General features: G+C 34.4%; 1 protein-coding gene and 1 non-coding gene across 9 annotated transcripts in view; one reads left to right on the top strand and one right to left on the bottom strand.

Annotated features, from left to right (window-relative positions):
- The window catches only part of RTTN (rotatin), a 71,049-nt gene that overhangs the window by 19,122 nt on the left and 23,969 nt on the right, over positions 1-27,958 (top strand). For all 8 annotated transcript variants that reach the window (XR_014942635.1, XR_014942636.1, XR_014942634.1 and 5 more), the window contains 21 exons: positions 456-568; positions 2,440-2,566; positions 3,657-3,782; positions 4,086-4,202; positions 5,731-5,870; positions 6,108-6,279; positions 7,444-7,543; positions 8,554-8,642; positions 10,543-10,660; positions 10,940-11,036; positions 12,376-12,444; positions 12,780-12,968; positions 15,176-15,415; positions 17,603-17,747; positions 18,895-19,049; positions 20,203-20,422; positions 21,162-21,290; positions 23,010-23,117; positions 23,717-23,875; positions 24,246-24,317; positions 26,632-26,824. Coding sequence is in view for 5 of the 8 variants with exons in the window: in XM_085537560.1 (XP_085393686.1) it covers positions 456-568; positions 2,440-2,566; positions 3,657-3,782; positions 4,086-4,202; positions 5,731-5,870; positions 6,108-6,279; positions 7,444-7,543; positions 8,554-8,642; positions 10,543-10,660; positions 10,940-11,036; positions 12,376-12,444; positions 12,780-12,968; positions 15,176-15,415; positions 17,603-17,747; positions 18,895-19,049; positions 20,203-20,422; positions 21,162-21,290; positions 23,010-23,117; positions 23,717-23,875; positions 24,246-24,317; positions 26,632-26,824 (2,878 nt within the window). In the remaining 3 variants the exon portion in view is untranslated. The remainder of the gene's footprint in view (positions 1-455; positions 569-2,439; positions 2,567-3,656; positions 3,783-4,085; positions 4,203-5,730; positions 5,871-6,107; positions 6,280-7,443; positions 7,544-8,553; positions 8,643-10,542; positions 10,661-10,939; positions 11,037-12,375; positions 12,445-12,779; positions 12,969-15,175; positions 15,416-17,602; positions 17,748-18,894; positions 19,050-20,202; positions 20,423-21,161; positions 21,291-23,009; positions 23,118-23,716; positions 23,876-24,245; positions 24,318-26,631; positions 26,825-27,958) is intronic.
- TRNAA-AGC (transfer RNA alanine (anticodon AGC)) lies at positions 14,617-14,689 on the bottom strand. Its single transcript has one exon. It is a non-coding gene; the product is annotated as a tRNA-Ala (tRNA).

Below are 27,958 nucleotides of genomic sequence, written 5' to 3'. Positions count from 1 at the left end.
CAATATTTTAGTTATAAAATATTAGTTGCAGTGAAGTTGCAATCTTCAAATTGAAGTGCTCACATTTGATGTTTGTTAACTGAAAGTATGGAGACGTATATACATAGACTTATTTACTTATTTTAAAAAACTTATCCTAATATTAATAGTGAATTGTTAAAAGCTTAGCTTTTTATACTCTATTCTTGGACACTTTAGAAAGTATTTTGAATAGTGTTGGAGTGTTAGGTATTGACTTTAATAGAAATTTTTTAGCAGTGAAGAGTTTTCAGCTCACAGGAACAGGTACTAAAATGTTTTTGTTGATTATATACTATGACCTTCTCTTTGAAAGGCTGAACTAATCTCTCCGTAGTAGATATATTAAATGATTAATTCTGAAAGGCGAGGAAATACATTTTATAGTTTTAATATTACTAATTCTGATAGTTCCTTTTTTTCATTTTACTTTTCAGGGTGAGAAGAATCTTACTGAGTTAATAGAATTGGCAGATCAAGCTTTACATAGCCTACCTTACCATCAACACTTGCCCTTGCTTCAGGAGAGCATTCACATATGTTCTAATATGTAAGTGTATTACTGTTTAACTTATCTGAGAAAATATATGCATTTTTAATAGATAAACTTTCTCAAGTGGGATCTCAGTTCGTTTATGTATCTGTATCTGAACTTCAATTTTTTTTAGCTATTGAAATATCTCTTGTGAACAATTTGCGCCATCCAATTATTGACTTCTTAAAAATGGATTTTCAGCTGCTAAGAACTTACGCTTTATTCTTTCCTATGTATTAAAATACTTTGACCTTTGTTTTGACTGTTTTTCTATTTTTTTATACTTTGTGAGCATAACTTCCTTTTATTTTACTTTCAAAACTGAAGAGTTTGTTTTGTTTTACAGACAGTGTCTTGCAATATTTCATTTATTAAAATGTCTGTTTTAATTGAATTTTCTTTTTTTTTTAGATTTTCCATGTTAGCCTCTATTAAAGTAATGGCTCAGGGGGCTGTGCTGTTTAGTCTGGAGAAGAGGAGGCTCAGGGGAGACCTCATTGCACTCTATGACTTCCTGAAGGGAGGTTATGATTAGGATGCGCTTGGCCTCTTCTCCCAGGCAACAAACAGGACCCAAGGAAATGGCCACAAGTTGTATCAGATGAGGTTTAGACTGGACATAAGAAGGAACTTTTTCTCTCAGAGAGTGGTCGGGCACTGGAATGGATGCCTGGGGGGTGGTGGAGTTGCAGTCCATGGCAGTGTTCAAGGAGCTATGGTTTAGTGGTTTTCTGTAGGTATGGTAAAGGGAGGATGGTTGTACTAGATGATCTTGTAGGTCCCTTCCAACCTTGTGATTCTGTGATTATAATTTAAGTTACTCTGTCACATCTTGAAAAATTATGTGTCATATACTTAATTAGAAATACAAAATCTCAATTTCACAGTATTTCAGAATTTTAGGGATTTATTTCAAAGGAAACTACATAAAAGTGCTACCTAATAATAGCTTTTAATTATAAAATGTCAGAATACTAGGGCTGCTCCAAAAGTAATACCTCCTATTTTGTTATGTTGGCACCCAAAATCATAGTTGGATGTTGGTGGTATGACAGAGTTTGAACCTTCATATAATAATTCGCAGAATCACAGAATTGTAGGGGCTGGAAAGGACCTCTAGAGATCATCTAGTTTAACCCCGTGCAAAAGCAGGTACCCTAGACCACTTGCAGTGTTGGGACTCTGGGACTTGGTTGTCCTTTGATATTCCATTATATTTTGTTGCCATACAGCATTTAGCAGCAGAGAGGCAGTCTGACAAAATGGCATCTGGTGCAGATTTTTGAGTGTAGCTTGCAGGCTCTTGTTTAGAGCAACTTTCAGTTTTTTGGTTTTTTTTTGTATTTTTTCTCAGTATTCTAATTGTTCTAGAGTTAATTATTGTTATGCAATTTTTCCAGGATTTTCACTTGAGTTATTATATTTTTCTCTAATGTCCAAACTTTTTGTGATAGTGAGATGGACTGTGATTTCTAACAGTAAAAACAAAATGTAACAATAATACCCTGAAAGCACTGGAATCTTCATAAGAAGGTCCTTCTGAAGCTCAAGCTGACATAAATGTTTTTCTGGTTCCTTAGTTTGATTAAAGGATTTTGGAAAAACTGTGATCTTTGTTTTTGTATGTGTGTGAAAAGAAGGCAGTTTTTCAAATGTTAAGATTAATATTATAATTTTATTACATATTTTGTGGTCTTGAACTTTTGTCTGTCAAGTTGTTTTTCAGGAAGAATTTTGGAGTTATTATCTTGAAATTTAACCGGAAAATTTTTATCTGGTTCCTGTAAAATAAATTTGTAAAATATATGTATGAAATCATAGTTCTATAATTTATTATACAAATTATTATAATTGATAATGGAAATTCAACTGTTTTTCATTTTAAGTTCTAAGTCTGTCCAGTCTGACCCATTGCTCCACACTGAGAGTCAGAATGTGCTTCTCCGTCTGTTGGCTCATCCATTGCTGAATATAAAAGCTGAAGCCTATCGCTGCTGTCTGGAAGTGGTTAAGGTTAGAACTGCTGTATCATTATCACTCTGTTGTTGTGCTAATGTATAAGGTGTGATTTCCTCATGAAAAGTAAATTCTGCTTATTATATGATATGCTGTTATACCTGTACAGGCATGGGTTTACAGTTTGCTGTTTTGTTCTGGTATCTAAAAGTACTTAGATTAAACTTCAGGTACTTCCATTCAGAACGTCCATAAAGGGTGAGGAAAGCCGGTGACTGACAACTTTGATTTTTTCAAAAGGACTCTTAGTAATATTGGTCACTACTTGTTGTTTTGTTTGATTGATTTTGTGTTTGTTTTTGCTACTGCTCTGCAGAAGTATTTCAAGTTACTTTTACTTGTCTGCTGAAATGAGATTGCCCATCTTCTATTCCCCAGGAGGTTTTTCTCTTCCCTTTGTTGTGCTTTTTTGATTTAGTTAGTATTTTTTGTTTGTTTGTTCCTGAGCAAAAATCATTTTGAGTTGACTGGTTGTCTGTTGTTTTTTTGGGGTTTTTTTGCAAAATATCTGCTTAGACATGATAGAATAATGAAATACTGATGCTTTCAGAATATAAGAATTTCATTTTAATTGCTCAGACTGTATTAAAAATGTGGAAGAAAATGATTTTTTACTATGTGTAAATGTCTGGAGAGTGTTTAAGAATATGTAATTCCTTTATGCGCCAAGTCTGTCTTTTTTTTTTTTTTTTTAAACCCACTACCTAAGGTTTTTGTTCGTATGTTTTAATAAAGATAGGACAAGAGCATCAACTTCCTAGAAGTGTATGGTTGTATTCTTTATTAACAGTGGTAGTGTCTTATTAATCAGATCATTTCAGGTATTCAGTAATATTGTAATGGCTACGTATGACATGTAGCTATTATTTAAAATCAAAATGAAATGATTTAGCATTTCTTATTCTTATATAGCAGCAGCAACTTTTAGTCAGTGATCTATAAAGACGTTTCTTAAAGAACTATAACATTTAGTTTTCAGAACTTTAGTCTTCGTAGCTGCACAGATGCCTTTCACTGCGTGTCAACTCCAAGCAATAGTGAAGTCTGCGTGGCGTTTTATAACTAACTGTCTTTATTTTTACTGAAGGACTGTTTAGGTATTCATAATGTTGCTGAATCTGTGTCTTCAATCTGCCACGGAGTACATTTTCTTCTTCATCCAAAAGTTTTATATGAAATTGTCACGTTTGGACTTCAGGAAGAAAAAAATGAGGTACTATGTTTAGTAAATGTATTTATAAGTTGATATTATTATGGTGCTCTGAGGCTTACCTGAAGTTTTTACTACATGGTTTATCTACATACATGTGGAAAGAGTGAAGGATTAAGAGACCAATGAAAAGAGAAATGTTATGCATTTCAGTTGTTTTTAACAGCCTGATGTTTAGTGTGACTGATAATTGAGAATTTTTTGTATTAATATTTTCTATTACAGTGTTGTCAAACTGATGTAAACACATGAGTTGTTGAATTAGTTTCTTTTCTTTACTATTTATTTTATTTTTTAATTGTGCAGGTAAACTCCTCAGCGAAGGCCATTCTGATGCATCTATTGCAGGGCCAGTTAGTAATGACAGTATTGACTTGGAACAAGTTTCTTGAGGCTCTCCATCCCATCATTCCTGTTTTACAGGTACTTCTATGTGCTAACCTCTATGTGCTATTATCAGTATTTAGTGTATGAAATCTTGTAAACAGCAGCATGAATCTTGTAGGGAACAAACAGAATATTTACTTAAGTAGCGGGTGGAAAGTAGATTAACGGTGTAATACTCATATGTCAAATGGTGAAATGCCTTCTTTGATATTTATTTGTAGACAAATTTTAGCCTGTTACCATAATAGAGATTGGCAGTTACTGGCTGATACTTAAATTTTTTTGAGGATATGAGTGGAAATCCATATTTATTGTCACCTGCATACTTATATATATATCTTCAAGACCTGTGTCTAAGAAGTTGTTCGTGGTAACATTGAAGAAAACTGGTCATAAGCTGGAGCCCTAGGGAGCCTAACTAGGGACTGGCTACCAGCCTGGTGTAAGCCTGTTCACTATAACCCTTTGTGCTTTACCCATCTACCAATTGTTCATGCCTTGTGTTATGTCTTTGTTGAGCTGCATGCTGGACATTTTGTCCAGAATGATACTGTTAGGTCACCAAAACCTTTGCTGAAATCTTCAAACTTCCACCTTCTGGCTTCTTCTGGTTAACTAGGAGGGCTACTTTGTTATAAAAGGAAATCAAGTCTGTTTACCCTTGAGAACTGGTGTTGACTGTTACCTGTGACTGCTTTGTCTTTAAAATGTTTTTCAATAATTTATGGAGTAGTCTCTGTAATTTTACCAGGCACTTAAGTGAGGTTGATAGGGTCTATAATTACCAGTACTGTCTTTCTTGCCCTTCTTGAAAATTAGGACAATATTTGCCAGCTTCCAGTTGAATGTGAACTTTCCAAATTCCCAAGACCGTTGAAACATAATTGAGAGAGGTCTTGTGAGGTTTCTTTCTCTTGTTAAGTTTTCTTTTGAAATATCACCCTTGATTATTATTTATGCTTACTTAGTATCATTGCCAGCAATTTCTTCTTTGCCTGTATCTGAGTATTACCATAAATTGAAAAAAAAATAAAAAAAAATCATTAAGTAAGGTAGTCTATGAAATAGAAGGATCAGATTGGATGTCTGTCACAGCAGAGGAAGTGCAGTATGAAAGGAGGAAGGCTACTGGTGAAGAAAGCTCTGAAGAAATGTCAGGTTTTCTGTTGCACATACATATGCATTCCATTGATATTCAAGATTAGATAGTGATTTTAATATAACTGTAGGCTAAATGTGTGAGAAGGAATTGTCTCATTTTTTCGAGAGTACGGTTTTTCTTTATGCTGTGGCTTATAGTGACTACATCAAACAAAAGCACTAACAGACAGAGGGTTAAAGTTTCAAGTGGAAGTGAGCCATGTAAGAATCTTTAGATAAACTTCATTGTTTTTTTCATAGAGGAATTTTTATCTACAGGAATATATATTTTTTATTTATGTTTTTTCTTCAGTTGCTACTTCTTCCACTCTCCATTAGTATGTAAAAGAGCGGGAATTACTTGTTGAATTTGCTAAGTTTTTAATTAATTTATTGTAATTTAGGGGATTTGTTTTTGTTTTAGGGTTACGCTGACACAAAGGATGAGCTAGGTAACTGTATCCTCACTTTGAGTGAAACATCCTCTGACAAAGGAGATGGTATCCTCCCTAGAACTTCCAGGCTACGAGCTGCTCTGCGTCTTCTCTTCTCAAAAAAGCACTTGTGTGTATTGCCTTGCATCATTTCAGCATATCTTTAACATTTGTGCCAAAAATATCTTCCTTAAAACAAACCTGAAAAACAATTGACTATTATACAGGGGGTTGATGTGAAAGGTATAAAGTAAAGCCTTTGTTCCCCAGTACTATATTAATTATATAGATTAATATTTAACTGTGACACTAGCATTTTCTGTTATGAGCACTCTAGATATTTATTTTAAATTTTTTACTCCTTTAGGGTTCGTTCTGTAGCACTTAAACATTTATTATTCCATCTTTTGAATGAAGAAGGAACAAGCCTGAAACGTCCATGTCTTCATGGCAGTGTGTTTACTAGTATATCAAACTTATTTGTTATAGAAGGAGCTATTGAGCTGAAATTGGATGATAAAATGGAGTCTATATTTAAGGTAAGCTCTATCCAAATACTTTATCATTGGTACAATGATACCTTGTAACAATTGTTTGTTACTCAGTTGTTATGTTTTTGGTTTTTTTTTGCCCTTCATGGATCAGTTAGCAGAAAGAATGAAGTGCTTGCCCTGCTTATGACAGTTTAATTGTGTGTGGGTGGTCTGATTTTTTTCTGAGATTTTTTTTTTTTCTACAGGACCTGTTTTTACTGAGGAAGATAGGTTTCAGTATGAAAATATTCTAAAATAATGGGAAATTGTCTGTGTTTTCTAAATATTATTGCTTTTGTGGAAAGGAAAAATAGTTATGACTACATGATATAAGGGAAAATTTTCTTTCTGCATTTGGTCGGTTAAGCTGTGTTTTACTTATTTTTCCCTTCCTTCCATTCTTTTCCTTTCTTTACAACCTCATGAGATTAGCAACTGTTTAACATACTGTTAATGTGATTCCTCTCTGTTTTAAAATTATTCCGGCCACACTTGATTTATACTCCAAAAACCATAATATGAAATTTGCACAGATATATAGAATTATTTTAGTTCCTCTAACCCATTTGCCATCAGTCCCCTTTGCAGACTAAAAATTATTAATTCTAGTATTCCTGTGTAGTTTTGGGCTTTCTGTAGACTTGCATAAACTGAACATTATTTATTAGAAATCAGCTTCTATTGTTTACTAAAAGCTATTCTTTTCTGTATATGACAGAAATTAGAGATTAAGTTATAAAAGGGCTATAGTCTTTTCCTTTCTTATTTTGTACACGTTGAATCCAATTAAATATTTTCTAACAAAGAATATAAGCCCTTATTTTGATGGAGTCAAGATCTTTTCGGTTATGTTCAGTGACAGGACAAAATGCAATGGACGCAAAGTGAAACACAAGAGGTTCCATCTAAAGATGAAGAAACACTTCTTGACTGTTCAGGTTACAGAGCACTGGCACAGGTTGGCTACAGAGGTTGTGGAGTACCTTTAAAGATATTCTAAAGTAGGATGTGGATCTGGGCAAAATAGGTAGTCACAACTTTGTGGCTTGAGCCTCCTGAAGTTCCTTCCATCTGCAATTCTGGGATTTTCTATTTCAGTAAGAAATGTGACAAGTTACCTTATTTCACAATTGTATATTGGTTGTAAATCTATAATAACTTTACTTTTAGGTAGAAACAATTGAAAAGCTTTATGACATCTTGACTTCTGATGCTGTTGACATAGTTCTACGAAAGTCTTCAGCTGAGCAGCTGGCCATTATTTTACAAGGTAAAATTGAGAAAATTTATAGTCAAATGTCCATGAGAACTTTTAGTTCTGCTACTTTTGTGTATATTTCTGCAAATGGTGCTTTTTGTAAGTTTTATATGTATTTTTGGAACAGAAGGTAGTGCTGTTGTGGACAGTAGTGTCTTTTATTCTTGATGGTAATAAAAGAAATAGTGATCTTACTTGTTTGAAAACAGCTCCCCTTGGTAATAGAGGAAGAAGCTGAATTTTGTAAGCTCTGTCAGAACTTTTTTTTTCTGCCTTGCCTTTTAAATGTTTATCATTCTGTTGATTTGTGTTACAACTGATGGTGCTTCAAATATTTTCTTTTACTACTTTAAGTACAATACCTTGACTGAAGGAGCTGATGTTTACTATAAAATATACAAGTATTTTTGGTGTTGTTTCATTTTAATTAGGGAAGTCAGTTCTTAGATTACATAGATTACTTTTACATGTTTTATGTGTAGTGGAGAATTTCTTCTAATATCCTAAATGTTTCTCTCCGTTTTGAGATGGTTATGTCATGAACATAATTTGGTAAACTCGGGTTAAGCTTCCATGTTTATATCCCCTTTCAAAGTCAAGATATAGACTCTCTGAGGCATATAGTATGTTTGCAGGAAACATGCTCCTGCTTGTAATCTTTATGATTTTATTTAGGTTACTAATCATATGCATTACATTTTCATTGATGAGTTTGTTTTATAATTGTGTTGATCACATGGGCAGAAAAAGTATGAATTGTTACAAAGAATTGATTAGTTAATATTTATGCATTTTTTAACTAGCATTTATGCTATGTTTAGGTTAGCTGAGTTAAAGAAAGACTGATGAACAAGACTTTGTGGAGGCTTTCCTTAGTAGAACTAGAGCTTTACTTGCTGTTAAAGTTGCTAATCAACAGAACAAGTTTTGCTCTCAATGGAAGTTTTTGATCATTGAGAGAAGTTCAGCATTAAATTGATTATGAAACCAGTTTTTTTAACCACCTTTTGTCTTTCCTACAGATACCAACATGCATGGTATTGTGAAAAAGTCGGGTGTCATAGAAAAGGTTTTGGCTTACCTTAGTGAATGTGTACATGTAAATGGCAAGGTAAAACTAGCTTAGCATGATGATAGTAGAGTTTGCTTTTTTCTGTGCTTAAATCTGTAGTTTTCTTTGTGCATCAGTTTTGCATTGTAAAATGTATTTGTTATGTTTCTGATGACATTATGATTCTCTTAGGGAAGATTAGTTTGTCAACTTGTGAGAATAGTTAGCAGACTTTGTTAAGTGATGTGTCTCTTAAATATACCTGAACTTCTACCAGATTTCTCAGTCATGACCATAACCAACTTTTTTAACTCATAAAAGCTATTGTCTATAATAGACTCTAAAGGTAAGACTTGAGGCAATTTATAATTGTGTATAATTTATAACTGTGTGCCCTGGTGGCGCAGTGGTTAAGGACGCCGCCTTGCAACACTGGGGCCCGGAGTTCGAATCCCCCGTGTGGCGCAAGTGGTAGAAGTGCCGCTTTGCTACACAGAGGCTCGAATCCCGGGGGGCTGGACTCGATGATCTCTAAGGTCCCTTCCAACCCGCACAAGACTATGATGACTATGATGATGATAATTAAAGATTAGGTTAGATTCATAGGAAGTGAGAATTTGCACATCAAGTTACAATTCAGGAATAAGTAATTTTTTGACTATAGAAGATCACTTAACAAGGGATGGCCTTGTAAGATAAGATATTTAAAGCTGAGTGCATTTATGTTGTGGATGAAGAATCTTTCCAGTTTCATAATACATTTAATCCGGTGGTTGAATTTTTCTGAAAGTCATTATTTTCAGTCATTTAGTGTCTTCTTATTTAGGCTATAAAGTTTCTTTTAAATGGAAAAACTGCTTTTCTCAGTTTGCTTTCATAACATTGGCATAGCAGACCAACCATCCAAACCTTTAGTTATTTGTTTTGTTTTTGGTTTTCTAATTCATTTTTCTATATAATGATTTATTTCCTCAAAATGTGCAAGAGCTGGGTTAGAAAATAAATCAAGTAGAAGCACTGCTTACCTCTTCTTTAATGTAGCTTTTTCTTAACAGAAGGCAGTGCTAAATTCATTAGATCAAAGATACACCACATAAGCTTTATTAAACAAGAAATTGGGATGCAGTCTAGTCTAGTTTCCAATTCTCATTTCAAATGATTTTTAATTTCATTCTAAAATCTATAAAGGGGAAAAAAAATAAATATGCAAAAAACGACACACTTACAAAAAGAGAAATAAAACTCTGCATCATCGTAGTGATATGAAAGAAAAAGGTGAAGTTTATAGTAGAGGGAAGAAGCACAATTTAAAAAAGGCTGTATATGGTCTCGTACAGAACATGCCTTCTCAAATTAAAGAAGCAGAGATTTTATCTATTGCATATCCAATGATGCTGTGTTTGGTGATAGAGTTCATTAAACTAAATTGAAAGGTAGAATCTCAGTCGAGCAACGTAATGTTCTGTGAAGGACATGCTGTCTTATCATTCTTCAGTGAAAGTGATTTTGGTCCTGTTTTTGGCTGCTGACTGATACTTTAACAGCTGCTTTCTTATTTTGTGATCTGAAAGATTGGGACTAGAAAATTTGTATGATACAGTAAGCTATTTGCATTTAAAAAAGAATGAATAAGGTTATGAATAAGTAGTTTTTTAAAATCCCTTATCTCATGTATGTGCTCAGAAGAAGTACGTATTTTGGAAGTGTGTTATATAACCATAAGTATGTTATAAGGCCAGAGACCAATAATACCACCAACAATTGCTAATAAAATGAAACCGAAAGTTATCAGTTATTTTCTAATGAATATACAGTTATGCAGGGACAGCATTTTCTTGACTAGGGATGTTTCTATACTATAAATAGTAGTATGCGCTTGTTTATTGTGTAGCTATATGTATTGAGCACCTCATAACAGATCATCCTAATTGATTTCAATATTAAATTGTTATTCTTGCAGGTTATGGAATCCATAGTGTTACCTTGTCTGATGATCTTGAGGAAACTCGTATATGCTGATTCAGATGTTCGTTTGTCTCTAGCACAGCAATCATCTTTGTTGCTTTTACTGTTCAGAGGTGAAGTTTCTATTTTGACTTTAATACATAGGTAGAAAGAAAATATGTGAAATATGTTACATGACTAACCAGCAGCTTTTGTGAGTGTCTTGGATAACTCCTGAGTCCATGATATTTTAAAGAAAACATTGTTTGCTAGTGTTAACAATGTTGTGACATCTCATTAAGATGTTAGCAAAATACCTGTGGGGAAAAAAAAGATGAACCACTGTCCTTCTATGTACTTTTAAATGGCACTGTGTCCCTAACCATTTCTAAAGTATCTTTTGTTTTATTCAGTTTCCCTGATATTCCAAAATGATCAAGCTGTTTTAACGGAAGCCTCAGTATTGCTTTGTCTTCTGTTGTTTGATGAAGTATCAAGAACAGACACGTGGTATGAAACATAGTTATTCAATTCTGTTCTCTTAATCAAAATTAAAGATTTTTCAGTTTTGTTTGGATATGTGTGTGAATATATGTGTATATATATAAATTATCCACAGAAGCATATGTTCAAAATCGCATATTTGCATGTCAAATGAATTGTTTCATTATTTAGATTGTATGTCTTATAAGTCTACTTGGCATGTATAAGTACTTTGTACTTAATACTTAAGTACCTTTATTTTCATTTTCAAAAAGCCCTGGTTATTCTCTAATCCATGTTTTCCATAAATGGAAACGGCACTAGTCAAATAACTAGCTATGGATGTGTTATTGATGATTTTCTAACTCAATTAGAATTCTCTTATTTCAATTATTTCTCTTATTTCAAGTGTAGTGGTTGCCTTTAAGCCAAAGGACTTCAGCTAATGTTATGTTGTTATTTTAAATTAGTATGTATGTCAGGAAAAAATATGTGCTTAAAATATGCACACATGAAGTACACTGAAAAACAATTCTCACTTGTGTTTGTCTCTAATAAAAAAAAGTACATAGGTCACTTCAAAGTAATGCCTCCTATTTATTTCCATGGAAACTACAAAAGATGCAATGAGCACAATAACAACTGTTTGATAGAGTAAATTCTCAGCTACAAAAAACTATTTTTCAACACAGTCAACACCATTTTCTATACATTTTCACTATCAATGAATAAGAGCCTGAATGCTGTGCTCATAGAAATGTGCACCAGTGGAGGTGACCTGCTGTTGCCATTACTGAAACACACTGTCTCGTAGTCCCATCCACTGTTTGGTCTCCATAAACGTTCAGCAGGCACTGATGTATGTGAATGGGTGTCGTTTTTTCTGCATGGAGGAATTTAATTCCACACTTTTCCTTCATACACACTTACATGTCAGATGCCGTTTTGTCAGACTGCCTCTCTGCTGCCATCTGCCTCACAGCAACAAGTATAATGAAATGGCAGGAAGGTTCAACCTCTACTGCCATGCCACCAGCATTTGCCTTTGATGTCATGGGTCAAAATAATAAAATAGGAGACACTACCTTAAAAACAGCCTTGTAAATAAGCCTGTGCTTTGGTATTTAATTTCGTTTTCATGTATGTTACGTCTCTAGCAGGTATTCTATGTGTATATGACCTAAGAATACCTGAATATTGCATAATCATAAAGAATCACAGCTTATAAATATATTAAGCAATAGGTTCTACAAGATTTTTGTAGGGGAAAAAATACTAAACAGCTGTATCAGAAACATGTTGAATAACTACAGCATTAGTAGATGATCAAAGTTAAAAATAAGAAATAACTTAATCTTTCTTGCAGGACTGAGAGCATGAGCAGTAATGGTACTGTCCTGCCTGCCTTCAGTTTACCTGTTGCTGTTGTTAGAAGGTATGTTGGCTTTTTGTAACTGTTCTTTGTTTTATTCATCCTTTTTGGGGGGAAGTGGTGGTGAGGGAGAGGTGCAGGTTGGCATTGTTTGTTTTTGTTTGTTTTTTCACTAAACTTTAGTCCTTTACGTTTGCTGTCCTTCATAAAGGATAGAAACAAAGGAAGGCATTTGATATTACCTCCAAAATTGTCTTCTCTTTTAAGTGATAAATGTGGAATTTTTCACCAAGCTTTTTTTTTTTTTTTTTGGCTGTCAGTTTTGAAAACATTATTTGCAAAATTAAAAAAATTATTGACTGAAGCATTTAATTGTTGTCTTTGTTTGTTTATTTCAGATATCATCTCCCAGTCAAGATCACCGGTCATCATATAGTTAGCCCTAATTCCATTGTAGTGCCTTTGTCTTTTGAAAGCTTGACTATGAAGCCTGTGTTAGATATGCTAAAGATGTCTTGGAATCTGTCATGGTACCATGGGACTGAAAACCTGCTGCGACTGAAAAATTACGAGAAGCAAGCAGAAACGTGAGCTGTTTAATCTTGTTTTTAAATCTTAGTATATTTCCTTCAAGTTCATGCTTGACATCAAACAACAGTACAACTTGTTTGTAGTTTGAAAATCTTGTCTTCTAAATGTAAAGGATTGCATCACAGTAGTTTTAAATAAGTTATTGTGATAATACCTAAATCATTGGATCATAGAATTGCTCAGATTGGAAAAGATCTTAAAGATCAAGTCTTAGCACAACCTATACATACTACCCTAATTAACAACCCTCCACTCAATAAAGTCTCCGGGTACCACATTCAAAATTTTAAACACATTCAGAAATAGTGACTCAATCACCTCCCTGGGGAGCCTGTTCCAGTGCTGAACAGCCCCTTATGTAAAGAAGTTCTGCATAAAAGCATAGAATCACAATGTTGGAAGGGACATACAAGATCATCTAGTCCAACTGTCCTCCCATTACTGTTGCTACCACGAGCCACTAAATCATATGTCATAGCTCCTCATCCAGACACCTCTTGAGCACTGCCAGGGACGGTGGCTCCACCACCTCCCCGGCCAGGCCATTCCAGTGCCTGACACTCTATGAGAGGAAAAAGTTCTTTCTTAGTCCCCTTATCAAGCTCATTAATAAAGATGTTAAGTAAAGTGTCCCTAGCACTCCTGACTGGCCAATAAGTGGATTTAACTCCATTGACCACAACTCTTTGGACAAGGCGATCCAGCCAGTGCTTCACCCAGCAGAGTGTACACCCATTCAAACCATGGGCAGCCAGCTTCTCCACAAGGATGTTGTGGGGGGCAGCGTCAAAGGGCTTACTGACATCCAGGTAGCCCACAACGACAGTCTTACCTTCATCCACTAAGTGGGTCACCTTGTCATAGAACAAAATTAAGTTTTTCAACTAGAATCTACCATTCATAGACCCATGCTGTCTGGCCTTGATCCTCTGGTTAACCTTTAGTTGATCCATGATGGCTCCTGAGATTGTCCTTTCCATAACCTTCCCTATCCCTAAGGTGAAACTGATATGTCTGTAACTACCAGGATTATCTTTCTGGCCCTTTCTGGAGATGGGCATCACATTTTCCAGTCTTCAGTCTGCTTGGACATCCTTGATTCTTCAAGACTATTGAAAAATGATGGAGAGTGGCTTGGCAACCACATCCACAAATGCCTTCAGCATTCTAGGGTGCAATCCATCTGGCCCCTTGTACGTGTGAGTGTCCAGCTTTTGAAGCTTGTCCAAAACGATTTTCTCATGGATTATATGTGGCCTATTCTGTTACTCATTTCCTGTCTTCCAGTGCAAGGGCCTCGGTGCACAGGGAACAATTGGTCTTAGTGTTAAAGACTGAGGCAAAGAAAGCATTAAGTACCTCAGCCTTATCCTGATCCTTGGTTAACGTGTTCCCCTCTGCATCCAACAAGGGATGGAGATTCCTCCTAGCCCTCCTCTTGCTGTTGATGTATTTATAAAAATATTGTCTTTCACCTTAGTGGCCAAGTTCAGTTCTAGCTGGGCTTTGGCTTTTCTAATTTTCTCCCTGCACAGCTTCACTGTGTATTTGTAATCCTCATAATCCTTGCACCTTCTTCTAAGGACCATAAACTTTCCTTGTGTTCTTGAGTTCCAGACAAAGGTCTCCGTTCAGCCAAAATACTGGAGAATGCGGGTATCGATCCCGCTACCTCTCACATGCTAAGCGAGCGCTCTACCACTTGAGCTAATTCCCCTCCTTCTATAGGTAATCAAGAAAATTCTCTGGATGTGCTTTGGTGAGCACTTGATTAGCAAGGTTTCTGAGATTCTTTTGTATACAGAACTCAGCATTCCTGATAAATCATTTTTATTTTAATGTATCCCATTCAAAACAGAAGTAATTTCTTAAAAAGAAAATATCATAGTTAACACCAACAATGCCAGAGAGGAAAAATTTGTTACAAACCATGAATGACACCTTTGAAAGAAGTTTTTGAGAGGTGCCCTCCTTCTGAAGAACTGAAGTGGCTCAGGATTTGAATTCTTTTGGGGTTGTTTGTTGGTGGTGTGTTTTTGGTTTTGGGCTTCTGTTTTATGTTTTTGAAGTGAAAAAAAAACGGGAAAGGATTGGTTAACTAAATCACATCTGGAAGGAAATTTGTATTTTGTTTTCTCATCTGAACTAAAATAATTTAGAAGTATACTCATGGATAATAATTTTTTCTTTTATGCCTTTTCAGATTTTTAGACACACTAAAACTCTCCTCAGAAGACAGTCTTATACTGAAAATTACTCACACAACCTGTGGACTGCAGGACTGTCTTAATTCAATCATTCTGGCAGTATCCCATGGGGATGTTAAAGCTTCTCTCATTAGGCTCAGCTTTTATGCTCTGAATGACAGACTTGCTTTAAAATGCATCTCTGGGTCTTGTCGAACCATTTTGAAGAGCATTGTTTGGCAAAAAGCAATAAATAGGTAAGCATACTGAAAGCAAAAATGTATTACAAGTATGTTGTTTAAATTATAAAGTTTATAGTTTTCATATCATCAATTTTACGCCTTTGATAGCCTATGTACCTTTGATTCTGATTGTTTTCTGTGCATATAGTCAGGATGATCCCATGGAAAATTTATTATGTGATCATATAGTTGACTTCTGTTTCCTTGTACTTCCTAAAGCTAATAGATGAGACTAACCACAAATTATACAGGTAATATTAACATTGGCTTTGCTTGTATGCTATTTTTATTCTTTTTTTTATTTTTCTGATTTTCTGAGTGTTTGGTTTGTGCATGGTTTTTCTTTGATTAGGAGTGGAATTAAATTTCTGTTCATAAAACACATCATCTATCTGTTTGCAAATAGATCTTTAACACTACAGAGCTTGTAATTTAGCTATTTGCAAGCAAACATGACTGTTCTGGATGTGCTCAGTTTTGTGTATAATCCACTTCTGAGCAGGGATTATTCATTCTACTGCAATTCTCCACTAGTTCTGACTTTAAAGTGCTATTTAGAGCCTACAGCCATGTGATTCAAAGCGTAAGTCCACTTATTTCTACTGTATAGTTTTGTGTGTTTTGTTGAAAGACTGGTATATCAGTGCAGCACAAATTCTGTTGTTTTGTGTTTGGCTGTTTTTTGTCCATCTGTTCAAATTTTGGTTCTGATATATGGGCTGAGAATCTTCTGTATGCTGTTTAGGAAAATGGGAGTGGTTTGTTCTATACCAAGCTTAAGCTACAGCAGTTCAGCAAGGGAAATGAAAATTCCTGTACTTGGGATAGAACAAATTCATGCAACCTTACGTACTGATGGCTGATGAGCAAAGGAGGTGATTTTTCCCCCTGCATGGTGTTGATGAAACTGCGCTTGAAGAATTGTGTTCATTTCTGGGCTCCCCAGTACAAGAGATACATATATGTACTAGAAGGAGTCCAAGGAAGTGCCAGATAAGATGTCTTAGCAACTGCAGTATCTCTTATGAGGAAAGGTCAAAAGAGCTGCAACTGCTAATAGGGGACTGCATCTCACTGATGTATATAAACACCTGACAGAGACTGCAGAGAAAGTGGAGCCAGATTCCTTTCTGTGATGCCCAGTGACACAACAAGGTGAAATGAGCAAGGACTGAAGCACAAGAGGTTCTATCTGAACATCAGGAGATGTTTTCACAGTGTAGAGCTCTGGCACAGGTTGCTCAATGAGGTTGTTAAGTCTCTTCCTCAAAGATCTTCAAAAGCCACCTGGACATGGTCCTGAATAAGCAGTTCTACATGACCCTACTAGAGTAGGAGAGTTGGACCAGATGATCTCTAGAGGCCCATTCAAAGCTCAGTGTGCATATGATTTTGTCATTTGTTTATGTCAAAGCAGCACAGTGTAAGAATACCATATATAACTATGGGGTGTTTAAAATTGTAGAATCATAGAATGGTTTGGGTTGGAAGGGAACTTCAAAATCATGTAGTTCCAGCCCCCTACTATAGGCAGGGATACTTCCCAATAGACCAGGTTGCTCAGCACCATCCAGCCTGGCCATGAATGCTTCCAGGGAGGGGGCATCCACAACCTCTCTGTACAACCAGTTTTAGTGTCTCACCACCCTCACAGTAAAGAATTTCTTCCTAATATCCAGTCTAAATCTACCTATTTCCAGTTTAAAACCATTTCTCCTTGTCTGTTGCTACATGCTCTTCTAAAAAGTCCCTCTCCAACTTTCCTGTAGGCTTCCTTCAGGTATTGGATGGCACTCCTGGAGACTTATCCAGGCTAAAGGATCCCAGCTCTCTCAGGCTGTGCTCATAGAGCAGGTGCTCCAGCTCTCTGATCATCTTCGTGGCCCTCCTCTAGACCTGCTCCAACAGTTTCTGTCTTTGTCCCTGTTCTGTTTTTTCTGTATTTTCCAACACATGATTCTATGTCTTTTAATGTGTGAAGTATATACAATGCAGGTGTATGGAAGATTTAATATAACTGATAATTTCTATTATTTGTAGTTATGTCATGTATATTTAGATATACTTAGATAATAAGCAACCCCTTATTTGCTTAATATATTAATTAATATTATACTTGCTTAGTTAATTCAGCCCTATTAGACTGAGATCTTAACACTCTCCCTAAAAGTATGAATATATATACTCTTGTTTTCATTGCAGATTTTTGCAAGTGCTTCCAGCTTCTGCTGAGGATGAGAAGCTTTTGGTAGATGTTTTAAGATTTTTAAACAAATTGTGTAGGGAACAGAGAGTAAGCTTGGAGGCAGATCACCTAAAGTGGATCCTGAAATCATTGCTTAAAAATGTAAGAATATAAATATGAACTTATCTTGCTTTGGTGTAGGTAACAATAATAAAATGGTTATACAGAGCCATGTAAATGTAGTTAGCTATGTGTAGATTTATGCAGAGCCCTATACATACATTATATATGCATTTATATTAAGTAAATAGCAGTGCATGAATATACATACTTGTATAGCTGTATGTTTAATTACATAACTGTGTTATCTATGCAACTCAAAGAATGTAGTTCTCTGTGGGTATATTGTGACTTTCCGCATGGTAAAGAAACATAAATGTCTTTGATTAAGAATAAGAATTGAACATTAGGACAGAAGTTTTTGTCTTCGGTGTCTGTTGTTTCAGTTTTGATTTAAAACGGTTGTAATATGTCTACGTAAAATATTTTTATAACCCTGAGGAAAGTATTGTATGAACATACAGTTGATACTGTATGAAATATAAAAATGCAAGTATAACATTGGAGGAATATGATTTACTTTTATTTTTTGTTTTTTACATGTGTGCTTTTCATTTGAGATTTCTTCTATCTAGTATTATTCATTAAGATGTACAAAAGCAAGTAGTAAATTAAGATTAAAAAAGCAGTATGAACAACTTTTATTGTACTTGTCAAAATACAGTAATTCAATCTTACTATGTGAAAACTAGATTCTAAAGATAAAAATGATGCCTGCAATTGTATAACTACATTACGTAGTATTGTTCTTCACAAAGCAAGTGTGTACTGTAATCAAAGCAAGATCGTTCATGTCTTACGTTTATCATATATCAAGTCTGCATGCATTTGCATCTTGCCATTTTAAAATACAGTTTAAACATTTAGAAAAAAGTGCTAATGATGTTTTTTATTTTTTTTATTTTTTATTATGTAAGAGCAGATATACTTCAATTTATATAGTTAGCAAGAAATCCTTTAAAATGTGGTAGATATGGCTACTTAATACCAGGAAATCTTTACTGTGGTTTTTTTTTGTTGTTGTTTCAAGTTACAGAAATACTTCTTGGTAAAATGATGATTGTGGAATTTATGATTTTTAGTGTGTGTGCTTTTAAAGCATCAAACAAAAAAACTGGATTTAGTGTGTTTATTAAAGTAGAATGTTAGCACTGCATTATGTGACTGTATTTTTATTCTTTTCTCTTAGAAATCAAATTCCCTTTTGGGCCTTTTGGTGCGACCAGAATCCCAAGTGCGGGATGAAACAGATGAAATACAGACTGCTGTCAGACAACGACTGGATAAAGAACTCATTCATCTTTTTAACACACTGTTATTTTGTTCCATGTCAGTGACTGACAGGTACAGTTTAAATGGCACCTTCTGTGTCATTCATTCTGGGATAATAATGCCTTGTGCTACTGCATCTTACTCAGAGTTTGAAACTAATTACATCATGATACAGTCATGGTAAACTTTAAAAATGGAAAATACTCCTCTTTAAGTGGAGGTCAACCTTAGCTACACCTTTTCACAGTAAAATTAGGAAGTTAAGAAAATAGTGAAGAAATACACAAATGCAGTTTTTCAAAAAGTGATATTTAAGTTGATGGCACTGAGAAGATGGGCTATTTCTTTTTCACTACTGGAAATTTGTTCAAGCAATAGCTGCATTGATTTTTCTACTGGTTACTTATAGGAAAGTAAAACAACAGAGTATCAGCAATTATTTATTTCCATCTACTTCCTTTTTGCTTCATTGTATATTATTGACAGTGTTCATGCACACTGGTTATTGATAGGACGCCTACTTCAGTGCCATCCTTTTTCTGTTAGTCAGGCAAACAGAAATTAACTTCTATTAGGTTTTTTTTTTTGTTTGTTTGTTTGTTTTCCCTAAGTTTATAAAATAATACTTTCCTGGTAAAGCCCTCCATCCAAATGTATCCAATTCTAAGATGCTAAAATTGCAGCTGTCATATTTATCTGTATGTCACAACATAACTGCTTGTAAAGATTCCTTCAAACTGCTATCTTTATCATTCCTCCCACTCCCTCAATTTCTAAATAAAAAGAAAAAAATGACAGCCTGAAAAAGAAGGATTACAGAAATTGCTGCCAGTTATGTCTTATACTCCTTTGTTTTCTGTCTACCTGGATGATATATTTGCAGGAAATATTTTAAAACTTGGTGCCTGAACCAGAACAAACATAAGCAAAATCTTTGTGACTCTTGTCACTCTGAGTTGTCTGATGGTCTTGAACTCTTGCTCTTTTCTATGCTCTTTGGAAATTAGAGCACTGCTTCATTTGTCCTTTTTTTGGTTAAGCAGTACTGTTCTGTAATTTAGTTCTGCATTATTTGGTGCGTAAGCCAACAGTTACTAATTGATATGCTGAGACCCACTTACTAGCTATAACAATAATGATGCACTGGCCTCTTACAAAGTAATTCATTATAATAGCTTTATGCTACTAGTTGATGGTTTTTTTTTACTTTTTATAATTAATCCAGAGAGGGCTTGGAACTTGCTGGCTGTTTCAGAACTGAGCTGGCTCTCAAGCTGCTACAATGTTTAAGGCTGACAGATGCACCACATTTTTATGGACTTCCTTCACTGGAGAGAACATTGAGAGGAATGGTTCATGTTACTGCACTTCCAGACTGGAGCACATATTCTGCTACCGCTGAACCTGTCACAATTTGTAAGAAATATTTAACAGGTCTTCTTGAGGTAAGTAGTTTATGTTATAACCTAGCTTTTTTCTGAATGCCTGTAAAACACTGTGTAACTAATAAAGTTATAATTTTTACGCTATACTTCCAGTGAATATCTTTTTTATGAAAGGTGCTTTTCTTTCTCCAAGAAAATAGCTAAAAGATTAAGATTAGATCGAGAGATTTCTATCTTTACTTGAAGGAGAAAAAAGTTTTTAAATCTGTTTGCTTATGATGATTGTTTACCCTGTGTGCATCTTCCCATTCCCTTTATTCATTAGAAGTTCATATAGAAATATTTGTTTATTCCAATTCAGGTCCTAAGAAAAGATACAAATGACCCATGTTCTTGAACATAGAATTTTGGAAAATAAAGTGTATTTTTAGTTACAAACATAGCAAAAAAAAAACATGCTTGGTGCAGTAAGTGGCCTGTTTCCAACAAAGACAAACTTTTGAACTCTGACTGAGATACTGTATTTAGCCAGCTTTCTATTTAATATTGTCCTTATTATATAGCTTTGCTATATTCTTCATTTGAATAAGCAAATAAAATAATTACTGACCTTCAAGGGTTTAACCATACAGAAAAATGATGTATGACTCATAAGTAAATTATTAAGATTTAGCTAAAAGGGTGTGTTTAATAGTTCACCATCTTTTGATGAGTTTAATTTATGTGCCTACAGTTGTTTATTCTCTATCTGTGTACTGCTAACAGTAAAGCTACTGTGAACTTATTCCTACACTCCCAGGTCATCTCATCATTTTATGTTGAATGGGGAGGAAATGCTATGTCCTTCATGGGAAAGGGTGTTACAAAAAGCACTGTTCTTTGTTTGCTTCATTTATCTCATGAAATGATGGCTCAAGCTAAGGATACAGTGAGTACTTTATAGTTTCCCTTATCGCTTTTGATGGCTAATAACAGGTATATTTTAACTGATTTAATTTAATAATTTAGTGTAATCAATCTGGAGAATTGCAGTCAACTCCAGTTAATACCTGTGGTTGCCACTTGTGAAAACATTTCAGTGTAATGATGTAGACTTTGTATGTGGAAATAGCTTTGCTTTTGGAAAAAGCAACAACAAAAATAACAAAAAAACAGTGTTCCTGTTATTATTCCAGTTTTTATTTCTGAAATCCTGTAGTCTTTCATGATTCTTTATGTCTTGATAAAGTTTATTAAAGTGAGAGGATGACCAAGTATAGTGTAGGAAGACTGTAGCCTTTAAGGAATTAAATCCCAAGAGAATGAATTAAGGAGGGGACTTAAATTGATTTTTAAGTATGTATTTGTTTGTAAACATGTAGAATAATATGTATAGTAGCATAATGAACAGTGGTGGTTTTTTTGTGACTGTAAGTCATAATGTGCCAGCAGCAATGTCTAGATTACTAATGTTTTATGTTATTATAATAGTTTTAAATCCTATCCATTGTTTACAAGTGACGTGATTATGTGTTAGATCCTGTGGAGAGAGGAATACAAAGTTACAGGAAATATCCTGGATTACCAATTTAAAAATTACAGTTTATTGTCAATACTAAAAATGTACAGTCTAAAGAATTGAGACTGAAACTAGTTAAAATCCAGGTGGCTTTTAATGTTATTTTGCTCATTGGCAATTCTATGAACCGTTTTGGTTCTTTGTTACTTAAAGAGCCACCTTATTAAGTTGGACATAGAATCCTTTAGCTCATAGCAATGGACAGAAATGACTTGCAGTTGTTCAAAGAGATATAAGAAACAGAAGAGATGCATAGTATGTGATAGAGTTGCTACAGTGTTTTATTTCTTTCATTTCTTTGATATTGCTTTATGGTCATACTTTGTTTACTTGGATGTATTTCATTTTGTATTTTAATTTTCATTCTACCTCAAAGACTGTAAAAGTCTGTCATTAATTTTGTGTATTGAGAAGATTCATGCAAAAGATACTGTTCCAAGTGAGGCATCCAAATGCAGTCATCTGTTTTGTAAAAAATATGGAGGGCTGAGACATTCAGAAGATGCACCTATAAAATTTTGAATTGCGTAGTTTTCTATGAACATAATTCATTGTGCAGTGCCATAATTAAACAAAGCGTATGTTGAGTTTTTGGTGTTTTTTTTCACCTGAACTAAGGAGCTACATTTGCAAAGTATGAATTCATGGAGTCTGCAGCTAAGTAGTATATGGCATTTAATCACATAGTAGGCGCTCAAAGTACTAAATTGACTGAAGAAAGAGCTGCATGTACTTAGCAGTTTCCTGAACATATATCATGTCTCTATTTTCTTTTTAAGAAAAAAATATGCATGGAGTAATTCCTAAATATTCCCAATTTTTCAAGTAAAATATTTAATCCTTTTGGCACTGTTATCCTATTACTAAGCAGAAGCAGTTACAAATTTAATTTATTCAGTGGGTCGAGTCAAAACAATATATGTATGTTTAAAGAGACAATGAGCATCTTTTTCCTGTGTTATCAGTGTTATGTTCATTTAGTATGTTTATGTTTAGTATGCAATTGACAGCCCAGTCTGTTTATAGGCAAGTATGGCATTGAAAGTCTTAGAAAATAATTTCATACTTTCTTTTCTGTTTTCTGATCAGGACTGGGTATCTCTTTGGTCTTTGCCTTACAATAACAGTGAAGATCAAGTTCCTTCCCATCTAGGTCTGACGTGGCTGGTTCCTTTATGGGTAGATAGAGATCCTGAGGTTAGTTAATGCAAAGTTGGTCTTATTTTGACACCTAGATACATGCGAATTTTTTGTTTCAGGAAGTTAATGTTTTAACTACCAATTCGTATTATTTTAAATATTACTGACTGTATCCTAAATAGCAATACCAATAAAGTAGGGAGAATATTTTCTTATAATTCCCTGAAAGCCTTCCTTATATCTCCAATCTTCTATCCTCTTATTTGTCATTTATGGTAATGAATCATAGGCAGTTTTCATCAATGTTGCTTTAGCTCTAATGCAAAAATATGTATGTAAACTACAAATTTAGAGCAAATGTATGATGCCAACCTGTTAAATTATGACTTTTTGAATACGAACTATCTTAAATGGTAAAACGCTGAGAATATTGAATATATATTTAAGTATTCAATAATTTATTCATTTTGCTATTTATACATACATATAGTTATGACTGTGAGTATACTGCCAGATGAATACAGGAAAAATAACTTTTTAAACAATTTAAAGCCTTTTGAAAAGCTACAGATTGAGTTGATTGAACTCAACAATAATTTAAAAAATGTGTTATTACTGTAAGTAATGTAATTTTCTATTGTTTTTACATGTACCAGGTCAGATTTACTGCGCTTGGAATAGGATCAGCTCTTACATCTCTTGAAATAGGTTGCATTGCTTTAGCAGAGAGTTGCCAGAACATTTCAGGAGGGCTGTGGGGAACAGCGTTCAACATCTTTCTAGACCAATCTGAATGCAGCATGGTACGCAGGGAGGTATGTTTCTTGTCTTCTGCCTTCTGCTGTCTTAAACTGTTATGGGTAGTTTGTTATGGAGAAAACAAATAGCTAGATTTTAACCTGTTTTGTTCTATTTACAAGCTCTTTGGTGTACCAGCTTGTCACCAGTTCTGTAGTAAATATCTTCTCATTGTAAACATGAGGTAATCTAATCTGCTCTTTTTAACTATCCAGACATTTCTCTCTCAATTCTAGTTGTAAGATTTCTTCTTTTTTATCCACGTGAACATGGAAAATCTTTGTATCTAAAGCACTGGAATAATATCTTGACTATTCTGTTCAGTCTGATGTGCTTTATTGGACTGTGATGGCTAGACAGTAATGTTGGTGCATTCATTTCTTTTAGGCTGCTTTTATTCTACAAAATCTCCTTGTGATCCCAATCCCTACTGAAGATCAAAAAGACTGTGTTTGGCAAGTGAGTGACACTTACATTTGATGAGAATGTTTATACTGTCATGGAGAGGCATTATTTGATATAAGAGCAATGTCAATATATCTACAAAACAAATTTTAAAAGTTACATCCGAGATGACATTTTTGAAAGAAATATGTGAATAGATAAGCTTCTTCCACCTCCCAGAGAGTTCAGGAAAACAAGTAAAGCTTGGTTGTGTAGTATCCTATATCATGTACGTATGGTATCTTATGTATATCTTCGATCTCCAGGGAAACTTCATTACTTATGCAGTATCTTATAGATAAAAATTGGTTAGTTTTCTTTTGCCTGGAATACAACTTGATTTTAGGTGTATAAGAAAGAAAAAAATATGAGAAAGTAGTGTTAAAGTGTTTAATGTAGTGTTTAATACTTTGAAAGAAATATGAGTGACAGGAAGCAAGCCTTCCCAGAGAACGATAAAGTAGCTTGTTGCATTAAATACTTTTTTAAGAGCATACTCCCTTAAAGAGATGAGTTACAGCAAGTTTCTCAGGGCTATGTCCAGATAGGTTTTTAATTTCTCTGAGAACAGAAACTTCACAACCTCTCTGGATAACTTTTTAATGTGTTTGACCACCCCCACAGGAAAAAAGAGACATTCCTTCTTTTTTACTTGGGTAAATTGTTGCTGATTCACGTGTACCCAAAATGCACGCATCTTGCAGAGCTGCAGTTTATAATATGCCTCTCTTTACATATAATTATAAAGGAAAATTTTCAGGTAGTGGCTCTGGTTTTGGTCTTTGGATATTCGTGATTTATTTTTTTTTTTAATCAATAGAAATAATTATTTAATAGCATGGGATTTGCAAGGTGAAAGCCACTGTGACATTAATATAAATGTGCTGTAAATGTGTCAATATTCAAAGTTGCTCTTTAGTCTTTAAACATTTCAGTGACTATGGTGAAGTGTCAGAAATTGAATATAGTTGAACTCAGAATGAATTCAAATGCAATTAATGAATTTTGAGTCAATTCTAATTAAGAGCACTTTAATGGAGATTACTCATCACCTGGTGGGGGCTCATGCAGGAAGATATTAAACAACACTTTATTGCAATGGGCAAATTGAAAGTGCTTAAAATATAGATAATAATTAAAGTTATAAGATACCAGCAGGATAAAATACTGTATTTCAGAGCTATTTTATTTCTTTCAAATGTACAATTAATAAGATAAATTGTTTCTAGACCTTCATGCAATCAAGTCTAAAGGAGATGAATTAAGTGTATTTGGGTGAATAGCAGAAATAATATACCATAGCCAAAGTAGAACATTCTTATTTTTTCTCTTAAGTAAATAGGTTTGGGAAAGAAAAGACTGTTACTAGAGCCTATAGGCCCTAGTACTGCCATAGCGTTACTTTTAACCATTTTGTTTGCTTCATAATAGTTTATTTTTCTATGTTATTTTAAAGAGTGACCACAGGAAGCATTTTTTAATAAATCAGCCTGTATAAGGTGTGCTAAGATTATAATGTACAGCATTTTCTGAAAATCACTGAAGTCAAAATGCATTGTGAGAGGAGCTCTTTCATTGCTCCCATTATACAGTGAAGTGATTGACATAGCTTTTTAGATTGACAAAGACAGTTATGGAGTGTGATCGAATTTAAGAGAATTTCTAAACTATACATGTCATTGTTGATATAATCCGACCATATTGCTGACAGTGTATGAGCTGTTTCATAATTCGTTACAAGAAATTTGTATGAAGTAATGTTGTTCTTGGAACTATTTGACATCTTATTGTTTACAAATTAGCATCAAACGCAAATGGTCAAAACTGTTTATGTATTATACAAAACAAAAAAGTCAATATTTAAAAATAAATGACTGAAAACCATTCTTCAGAGATAACATCTCTGTTTTATTTTGTTGTGTATTGTAAATCGACATGAGATAGATGTAGCCTAACAGCTGTATACTTTTACAACAGAATTACCAATTCAGGATATACTTACCTTAGTAAGTGTGTACTCTCTCCTCAAGGAAACTTCTGCATTAGTTGATATCTGTAAGCAGAATTAAATGAGAAATTTGTAACAGCTACATAGAAAGTCATAGAAAGCTGTAACTTAGGGGATTTAAGACAATATCTATTTCCATTCTTCTAAATAGAATGTTTTTATAAAACTTTTAATTGAGCGCAGTCTCAAAATCTAAATTTGACTGCCAGAATCTGTTAGTCTATAAAACAGCTATACATATGCAAACAAAAATTATTAGACTTTAAATTGTGTTTTGTTTGTTGTTGCTAGTTTTATGTAAAATATTCCTATTTTTTTCAGGGACCGTGTGTACATGATGAAGAAACTGGGCTCTCCCAGACTGGAAAACCAGCGCTTAAGTCTCTTTTGCATCACTGTCAGTTTTATGAACATTTGAATCAGATGGTGAAACACTGTTACTTAGGCTGTTATATGTTTGATGTCGATTCTTCCAGGGAAGACAACCACATCATTGAAAAAAGTGGTTCAACTGGTAAGTTATGTTAATCTTGCAGTATTTTTAACTTACTGAAGTAACATCTAGTTAAGTAATTCATATTAAAGATGGAGTTCAAATAGAATGCATTAGCCATGAATGTAAATGTTTTCAAGTTTGATTTTTTCCTTAAAGTTCTAAGAATAAGTGGTTCACCGATTGAACAAATTTCAGAAAAAGCTCAGAACTGTTTTTTACATCTTCAAAAAAGATGTAGTTGGTTCTGCAGTACATTATCTTGCAAAGTATTAGGTGTAAAACACTTCTTAGATTTGTGATTTTGACAGCAGTACAGTCAAAGTTTAAGAAGAAAGAAATGCACAGACAGGTATATTACCAGAAGAGGCTGACCCTCACCTTACTGCAGCGTCCTTTTAGGTAATTGTAGACAGTGATAAGGTTCCACCTGAGCCCCTGCTAGACTGAACAGTTCCCTTAGTAAGACTTCTGGACTGTGCAATTCTTTGAACACACTCCGGCTCCTCAATGCCTTTCCTGTAGAGAGGGGCCCAAAACTGATCACTGTACTTAAGATGTAGCCTCACCAGTGCTGAGTACAGAGGAACAAGCACCCTTATAGTCCTGCCGACTACACTATTTCTGATGCAAGCCAGGATGCCATTTCTTTCTTGGCCACCTGGGCACACTGTTGATCATGTTCAGCTAGAACCCCCCAGATCCTTTCCTGCTACACAGCTTTCCAGCCACTCTGTCCCAAGCTTGTAATGTTGCATGAAGTTGTTGTAACCAAAGTGCAGGACATGATCTTGTTGTACCTCATACAGTTGGTGTCAGTTCATTGTTCAAATGCAGATCCCTCTGTAGTTCATTCCTACCTTCAAGAAGACAAGCACTTCTTCCCAACTTGTTGGCATGTGCAGACTACTGAGGATGCATTCAATTCATGGAATTATAGAATGTTTTGGTTCAGAAGGGGCCTGTATAATCTGGTGCTGTACTGTTGATTTAATTTTTCACTACGCATAAAAATTATTAACAGGTTTGTTTTGTAAAATTTTCATCACTATTTGTTCTGAAATATTTACAAGTTCCACCTTCATTATATTTATGAATATTCATTTTCTTGAAACATGAGCTTAAAAGTTTTTGAGGATGAAGACATCAGTTCAT

The sequence above is a fragment of the Coturnix japonica genome, chromosome 2 (assembly GCF_054131305.1).
Source record: "Coturnix japonica strain WE chromosome 2, WE-NBRP24, whole genome shotgun sequence".
Lineage (NCBI taxonomy): Eukaryota > Metazoa > Chordata > Aves > Galliformes > Phasianidae > Coturnix > Coturnix japonica.
Note: the sequence above shows the minus strand (reverse complement) of the source record. Positions and strands in the feature narration are given on the sequence as shown.